General features: G+C 34.2%; 1 protein-coding gene across 1 annotated transcript; it reads left to right on the plus strand.

Annotated features, from left to right (window-relative positions):
* Positions 1-1,569: 1,569 nt before the first annotated feature.
* LOC145140400 (uncharacterized) lies at positions 1,570-2,691 on the plus strand. The gene is made up of 2 exons (XM_079073907.1): positions 1,570-1,900; positions 2,291-2,691. Exons 1-2 carry the CDS (start codon positions 1,570-1,572, stop codon positions 2,689-2,691), a joined length of 732 nt encoding a protein of 243 aa, XP_078930033.1.
* The last annotated feature ends 6,875 nt before the right edge of the window (positions 2,692-9,566 follow it).

A 9,566-nucleotide genomic window follows, 5' to 3' on the forward strand; every position in this document is an offset into this window, starting at 1 on the left:
AGAGCTACGATTGCTAGTCGGGATCTTGGAGTCATATTTACAATAATAGTTTTAGACTTATCCAAATGGGAGACTGTTGGATTAGATGTCAAAGCCCATAACTATTATTGGTATGCACTTGACCCATGAGTAGCATGGTCCATTTGGGTTGCATATCATCTGGACAATTTGTTAGGATAGACTCTTAAGAGAAGGTTATATATGATTTATTAATATATTATAAGTTCTAATATATTAATATGAAATCATTTGTTTTAACTAGTATTGATCAAGAATTAATTTGGAATTAATTTAGTGATCAAAAGAGACTAATTAAAACTATGGGGACTAATTATGGTAATTAGTTATATTTATATGTGTTAGGCTTATGATCCATGTTGGACCAAGTTTATGTATGGATACATAAAGAGTTGGGCCACATGAACCATGGATCATAAAATCCATGGGTATGGATTTGGGTTATACCCACGACCCTTGGAATCCTACATATAAATAGGTGAGTACATAGCTGAAAACGATATACTTGTTCTTGGAGTTCATATGGATGGTTTTTGGTGTATGAAGATTCTCTCTCAATTTTCTTCCTTTGTCCATGATGTGTTGTGACTTCATTTGAGGCTTCCACACTATTGGGGCGAGCTCTTAAGGGCAAATACATCAAGACTTCAAGCTACATAAAAGGTATGTTACCCTAACTAGTATCTTATATGGTTTATGTCAAATGCATGCTAGTTACAGGTTTAATGCCTTGGAAACTGTTTGCATGTATAATTAGTGAAAACATAGATCCAAGGTATTTAGGGTTGAATGTGCACCATAGGATGTTATAGTATACAAAACCCATCATATAGCTGCAGCGCTAACTACCCTGACAAGGAAAAATGTAAAGTCTGAATGGAAGCCAGAATAGGATTATGCCTTTAACATCTTAAAGGAAAAGCTTAGCAGTGCACCAGTATTATCATTACCAGAAGGCAATGATGGCTTTTTCGTTTACAGTGATGCATCCAAGTTAGGCTTGGGTGTGTTTTGAGGTAAAACGGTAAGGTGATTGGTTATGCCTCACGACAGTTGAAGGTTCACGAGCGTAAATACCCAACGCATGATATGGAGTTGGCCGCAATAGTGTTCGCTTTAAAGATTTGGAGAAATAATTTGTACGGGACAAGGTCTCAGATCTTCACTGACCACAAGAGTCTGAAATACTTGTTTTATCAGAAAGATTTGAACATGAGACAACAACGGTGGATGGAGCTATTAAAATATTACGATTGTGAGATATTGTACCATCCGGGGAAGGCAAATGTTGTAGCTGATGAACTAAGTCGTAAGGAAAGAAGAGAACCACCTAAGATTCGGATGATGAAGATTAATGTAACCACCAACTTACAAGATGATTTGAGAAAGATTCAGGAGGAGGCCTCAAAGGAAGAGAAGTGGAAAAGTGAAAGAGTTGTGGGAGTAATACAATCATTGGAAAACGATAGTCGTGGCTTGAAGTGCTTCCAGTGAAGGGTTTGGGTACCACGAGTTGGTGATGTGCGTAAATTACTTCTTAAGGAAGCGCACATGTCGAAGTACTCTATCCATCTGAGAACAAACAAGATGTATCAAGACCTACGGAAATCTTACTGGTGGCCAGGGATGAAAAAGGATATAGCCTATTTTGTTGAAAGGTGTTTGACGTGCTTGAAGGTGAAGGATGAGCACCAAAGGCCTTTCGGTCAGTTACAGTCAATGGAGATTCCAATGTGGAAATGGGATCAGATTACAATGGACTTTGTGAGTAAGTTACAAAGGACACCGAAAGGCTATAACACGATTTGGGTAGTCGTGGATAGATTAACCAAATCGGCGCACTTCCTTCCGATTAAGGAGACGTACCCGTTTGAAAGGTTAGGTAAGTTGTACGTTGAGGAGATAGTGAAACTACATGGAGTTCCATTGTTTATTGTTTCGGATCGGGATAGTCGCTTTACGTCAACATTTTGGGGTAGCTTCCAACAAAAATGGGTACTCAGGTAAAATTGAGCACAATATACCATCAGCAAATAGATGGGCAAAGTGAACGGACAATACAGACCTTGGAAGATATGTTACAGTCTTGTGTTATTGGTTTTGGAGGGTCGTGGGAAACTCATTTGTCGATATTTGAGTTTGCCTATAACAATAGCTATCACAAAAGTATAAAATCTGCACCATGTGAGGCTCTATATGGCAGGAAGTGTAGAACTCCATTGTGTTGGAATGAGGTGGGGTGAAACAGTTGGCTGGACCTGAACTTGTTCAGCAAACTACCACAAAATCCGGGCGATTAGGGATAACATCAAGGTTGTTCAGGATCGGCAGAAAAGTTATGCAGATAAGCGGAGAAAGCCAATAGCATATCAGGTTGGTGATAAAGTTATGTTAAAAGTGTCCCCATGGAAGGGTGTTGTGCATTTTGGTAAGCAAGGGAAGTTAAGTCCCCACTACGTTGGACCCTTTATAATTAAGGAACAGGTTGGAGAGGTGGCCTATCGATTGGAGCTACCAAGGGAAATGCATGGAATTCATAGCACATTCCACGTCTCTAATTTAAAGAAGTGTCTAGTAGACGACGCCATGGAAGTGTCACTTCAAGAAATTAAGGTTGATGAGAAACTACGATATACGGAAGAACATGTCGCAATTATAAATCGAAATGTCTGAAAGTTAAGGAATGTGGAGATACCACTGGTGAAAGTTCAGTGGAAGTATCATAAAGGTTCAGATACGGCATGGGAAACCGAGCGAGATATGAAGACTAAATACCCTCATTTATTTGATTAACTCAAATTCCGAGGACGGAATTTTTATAAGGGTGGAAGTTTGTAATAATTCATATCAAAATAAATATATATATATATATATATATATATATATATATATATATATATATATATATATATAATCAGATGATATTAATATAAAATAATGATTAGTTAAAAGTTAATGATTCAATTAGAGGAAAATTATGGAGATTAATGTCAAAAACCATCACATTCATTGGGGCAGTAAATTTCGAGCTAGTGAAAGGGTTTCAACAGTTATACATTTAAGCAATATATATAGCACGGAAAATCGAGTGAACCCCCCATAAGAGTTTTGGAAATCGACTGAGAATCGAAGGAGAAATATGGATTGGAAGTTCATGAATATTTTCAGAGTTTTCTTGAAATTAAGGGTGCGCGTAGCGTGACAAGCTTTGGTTAAGACCTAACGCCAACAAGGTGAGTTTCGTTTGAATTTTGTGGTTGCTTCCTTGAAAAGCTTATTCTAATTTATTTGCAATTACATGCTACCATTATTATTGCTATGAATATTTATGTGGATTTTATGAACTATTTCCTGAAAAAGGGTGAAAAGGGTGGGTGATGGACTCGCCTCTCTTCAAGTATAAAGACGTCTTTCTAGTAAAGTAAAAAAAATAGAATTTCATTCTTATCCTTAGAAACTATAAATATTACTTTTATATCCTTACTATATATGTCCGTTAAACCTAGAAAATTAACATATATATTCAAACTAATATTTTAATTAAGATTAAAGAAATTTAATATTGAAAAAAAAAATCCAAATAGCATATGATATTACTAAACTACCCTTCAAAATTATAAATTAACATTAAACCAATTTCATTATAATTAAAACCAATTTAATCTTTAAAAACTTCAAGCATTTAGAATATTAACTTTATTTATCAAACAGTCACATAAGCTTTTTCAACCGGTACCTAGTTTTTTAATGACAAACCTTTTTTAACTATGTATTGTTGTGAATTTTTTTAAAATGGTTTTGAATGAGCAGATTAACAACATTTATGCATGAATATTGTTTTAAATTTGCAATTTGCCTTTTTTTTATTATAATTTATAGATACCTTTTGATAAGCAATAATGGAGATAAAAAAAAATTATGTTTAAAAAATCAATGTAAAGTTTATTTTAGCCGCAGATTTTCAAAAAAACAATAATATTCTTACAAACTGCATATATATGGTTAGCTCACTACAAATATTTTATTTATTATAAAACAAAAAACACCAAAGTCACGACCCTTATCCACAATTTATTTTTCTCAAAATATTCGAAGGGATTTTTGTTGAACGAAAATCTATCTAAATTATATTTTTAACTACTTTCTAGGGCAAAATGCTGCCCCATTGCTGGGCCATGTGTATATTACCATCAAAATTAATCTTTTTCTTTAATATCGAAATATATTTTTGTCTTCTTCAAATTAATATGAACAAACCGAATTAAGTCAAAGATTAATTTAAGGTTGAATGGTTTCGAAGGTAATGAGTATTTGCAAAACAGTGTTTTGAAAAATCCGGACCGGCTACCGGTTTTTTATCCCCAAAAAACCGCTTGTAAGCCAAACCATAAAAACCGGTGGTTAAGTTAAAAACCGTAAAAAAAACCGTCTTCGTTCAACCGGCTCTAAAACTGGTTTATTGAAAAATATTAGTAAGTTTCTTGTATCCAACCCAAAAGGAGGCACCTAAAGATACTTTGTTTACACCAAGTTCTGATAATGTTTCCTTTTATTTACTCACTTTGCCTTGTATTTCTTTCTTACTCAGAGACGTGGGATTCCTCAAATGTAACTCTTCCATGTCCCTTTACACTAAATATACTACTTCCTCAACAATCTCCTTTACAATTTACACAAGACACAGAAATTAAATATCTTTTTATTTTTTGTTCCTACAAATCAGCATATCCAATTAAATTGTGACATATGTAACATCTAATGCTCATTTAATGAAATTTTAGTATAGTAATATGACACATGTCATCATTTAAACGGATAGGAGGATTGGTAGGAACAAACGGTAAGAAGATATTTAATTTCTCTTAAATATATGTTATATATATTTACTTAAATTTTTTTACACAACTTAATATATATATATATATAACACAAACACACACTACATATATTTAATATACATATACAAAAATATAATTTATTCTTTTACACATAACACAACAGACACTTTCATATATGGACTTAATAATAAATATATGAATTTCTAATAAAAAGTTATTATCTCAAATTCTTTTGTTTATCTATGGTTGATATTCGCGTCGCAATCTCAATATGATCGAATAGATGAAATGTTGATTAATCTGAGAATGAAAAGTATTCTATCTATAGCAGTTTAACGTCGGATTTGCATGGATCCATTAAATTACTAGGAAGCTTCACTCTTTTCCCTCCTTTGCATCTCCAATTGCCGACTTTGTGTACTTTCATTGCCTTCGGCATGTTTGAATTTCTCAACACTCCTTTACCTCCACTCACTACAAAATAACTTCTCCTACCCGTTGTCCAATATACCAAATTAATCCAATACTTCAACTAATACAAAACGTAAATCTTTATTGTAATGGAGGTGTTTTTCATAGCAAAACACCCATTTTCTTTCTTGTCTTCTTGGCCTCGTTATAATTTATATTGACATGGATATATAACTAAATAAATGCCTAGCTATCTCAAGCCCAATAAATATCTCTCTAAATAAATTGTAACATTTGAAAAAATATATTTTGATTGTTGTTTCTATAATTTCCTCTCTATAAATCTTTAAAACGATAAAATTATACGTCCACATAAAAAAATTATTAAGAAGGAATTCGAAGGGATTAACACACTACAAGAAAACGAGACATTAACGGCGATAAAAATCGCCGCTAAGGCTTGGATTTGTCGCCGTTAAAAATAGTTGTCGGTACTGTCATGTCGCTATTATTCAAAATATCAACCCTAAAGATTTTTGTCGCTGCTTAGTAACTGTGTCGCCGGTAATAATATCGCCGATAATATTATTTTCCATTTTTTTTAAATCGACGCTTTTCAGGTGCAGAAAAACTTATACATAATGATATTAAATGTAGAAAAAAATTATATAAACACGTCTTATTAGGTACCAAAGTTTTATAATTCCATACAAATACCAAAATTAAACAACAAAAGTTATATAAATCTATGTCACAACAAGTCTAACTTACAAAACACAAACTAATTATCCGACGAACCAATATCTCCGCTCTGCTCGTTTCCTCCTTGATCATCACTTTGTGGTTTCCCGGATTGAAAAAACGCATAAAGTTCCACCCTACACGTCGGGTCGTTGAGCATTCCACCAAGATTTTCCAACTACATAATAAATAACAACATATATAAACTTATAAGTTAAACTATCAACATAAACAAAAACTACCAAAGAACATATATAAACTTATGTCATATATTTTTTTGACCTTTAGATACGACAAAAATCGCCGGTTTACGTTTGTGCGAAACGGAGCTCCAACCATTGGATTAGATACTCAATCAGACGGATAGGATTCACCCGAAACAATTGACGCGGATTAAGTCCTTTATGTATTACCGACGACATCTTTAGCGGCGACAATTGCTTGTATCACCGCTAAAAGGTGTAATTGTCACCTATTTCTTGTAGGGACGAATGAATAATCACAAACCATGAAGACTATTGGTTAATTAAATTATAGTTCTTTAAATCTATTACAAACAAAATCTATTACAGTTCATGTTTCCATTCCGTATTCCTATTTTAGCCCTTATCTCCATACTATTAAGTATTTAAAAATAATTCTTCAAAGATGTTCATTTCTTTCATGTTGGGTAGACTCTGCGTCACATAAAGAAGTTGCTCCAAAACATCAATTATAGAGTTCTTTATTTTATATTACTATCGCCCATCGTAATAATTATAAACACGTATTTTATATTTGTTTAACAAAGTTAAGAATTTATTATTATTATTTTTGCTTATTTTTAAGGATATGCTCAAAAAATTCTTAAGTCAAATCGACTCCAAAAAGTCAAATTAAGTTTAACTTTTATAATCGTATGTTGCTGTTTCCAATATAATTTTGAATACTAACCATAGTTGTTTGGGGGCTTCTCAAGCATCAGTTTACAATGGATAAGGACTGCATGGCCAACAGAAACAATGTCAATAAAACCATTCATAGTATGCAACTAGCCTACATAGTAGCTTGCATCTGGGCATGATTATAGCTAATCAAGATATAAATAGTACCAAAAGTATTAATAACTTCTTCCTCATTCATAGGACTGGCTTTGGAAACAGTAACTTTACTATGAATTCGATTGTAAACCCTCACAGAAATCATAATAGAAAATACAAAAGTTTATCTAATTTGCAAGCATTGAATGCTTGGAATTTTTTTTGTTTTTGGAAAACAGCAAATATATTAAAACAAAGCCAACATCAAGATGATGCGGACCAGAAAGTACAAAAGAAGAAACGAAAAATTACAGACAAAGAAACAGACATAGGTTCCAAATTCTCCAATCAATGTTTTTATATGGACCCCTATCTTTGCACCAAATAAATGATAACGATTTTACCCTTTCTATTATGTTCACCGGGACTACTGGAGTATTACTGAAGACCCCATTGTTCCTATCGATCCATATGCACCACATCACTCCACATAGAATAACGTTCAGCATGCTTCTTCTTTTTTTGCACTTGCTCCATCTCGATATAAATAATAGCATTTCCTTTACTGAATTAAATTTATTACACCTGATTTCACACCAATTAAGGATTTCATTCATTACGGTCCTCGCCGATGGGCATGTTATCAACATATGATCACTTGTCTCCTCCTCTTGCTTACATGTACCACACACAGTAGAAGAGATTGTAATCCCCCTGGACTTAAGTTCCACAGCTGAGGGGATTCTTCCGTGCTTCGCTCTCCACATGAAGCAGAGAATTTTGAATGGGATCATCTTATTCTAGTCAAAAGGTCTGTCACATACAATATGACCCGCAAGTTCAACCCGTTCTCTGAACGATCTCACCGAGAATCTGTTATCAATCACAAATTCAGATACCCAACATCTCCTATCCGAGTTCCAAGATACTATCTCCTTAGGGTCAATGTTAACTTTCTTCGTCATAGACTAGATTTTTGTTATGTTCTTCCACATTCCTTTACTATTACTACTGGCGAAGCAGGACCGATGTCTTACGTCTAAGTTGTGGATACTACTTATGACTTTGGCCCATAATGCACCACAATCTGATTTCAGTCGCCACAGCCATTTTGCTAATAAGGAGATGTTTAGTGACTGTATTGATCCTAACCTCATACCACCCACTTTTTTTGGAGCAATTATCTTGTCCCAACCAACCCAACAGATACTTTTTTTTATTGTATTCCTTACTCCAGATGAATTTTCTCCTTATCATTTCAACCATATCGATGATACCCTTCGGGACCTTAAAGATAGACATAAAAAAAGTTGGCAAGTTGCCCAGGACCGCCTTTGCTAGGGTTACTCTCCCACCAAGGCTAAGCGATTTCGCTTTCCACGCAGAAAGTTTGGAGTGGAACTTATCAATTATCGGCCTCCATGCTTTTTTCAGATTCATATTGTCTCCCACCGGTATCCCAAGATAAATGAATGGGCAAGAGGATGGCTCACATCCTAAGGGGGCTGCCCAGTTCGAGACTTCAAGGGGTGAAGCTCCTATCCCAAATACCTTTGATTTATTAAAATTCACCTTCAATCCGGACGCAGTATGGAAGCACCTCAATATTCTAGCCAGGTTCACGATATTACGCCTCGACCATTCACCAATGAACAATGCATCATCTGCATAAAAAGATGCGACAAACAAATGTTAGAATTCGGGAATCTTATCCCATCAAAAATCCCTTTTTCCACCACCGTCTTCATTGCCATATTTAACCCTTCAATCACAATAATAAAGAGGAAGGGAGAGAGTGGGTCGCCTTATCTAACCCCTTTCATCATATAGAATTCAGTTGGTAGGCTCCCATTGATTATCACTGAAGCTTTCTCAGATTCCAAACATCCCTTAATCCAAACTCTCCATTTTGTTCCAAAGTTCATCTGCTACATAATTGAGTCCAAGTATGCCCAATTAACCGAATCAAATGCTTTATTAAAATCTAACTTAAACAAAAGCATCCTCCTACTTTTTGCTTTTGCCCAAGAGCACAGTTCATTTACAATCAACGGGCCCTCTAGAATATTCCTCCCCTCAACATAAGAATGCTTGGAAAATTAGTTCATCATTTTTGTCAATTGGTACCACCCTCTTGACACAAACATGTAATTAAATCGTGATATAGTCAAAGTTAGTGACACATTTATTACCTACGAGAACAGTAAAATCCATGAAATACATTTAATATTAAGTTTATGGTCCTTTACTTATATATATATATATATATATATATATATATATATATATATATATATATATAGGTAGAAGTTCATTTGAGATTTTTGCGAGACAAGAGGACCAATTTTTGTCCATTGATCAATTTTGATCATGTGGTCCAGAAAAGGGCTGATTAAGGAAGGTAATTAATTACAAAAACATGATTAAGGAAAGTGATTAATTGTGAAGGGACGGATTAGTCTATTTTCTAATTTGGAAAAATATACCCTAACTTACACCCTCCTTAATATTGTCAACGTAACATAGAATGATGCTCTCC

Source organism: Lactuca virosa, chromosome 9, assembly GCF_052849685.1.
Source record: "Lactuca virosa cultivar CGN04683 chromosome 9, Lactuca_virosa_CGN04683_v6, whole genome shotgun sequence".
NCBI classification, from domain to species: Eukaryota; Viridiplantae; Streptophyta; class Magnoliopsida; order Asterales; family Asteraceae; genus Lactuca; species Lactuca virosa.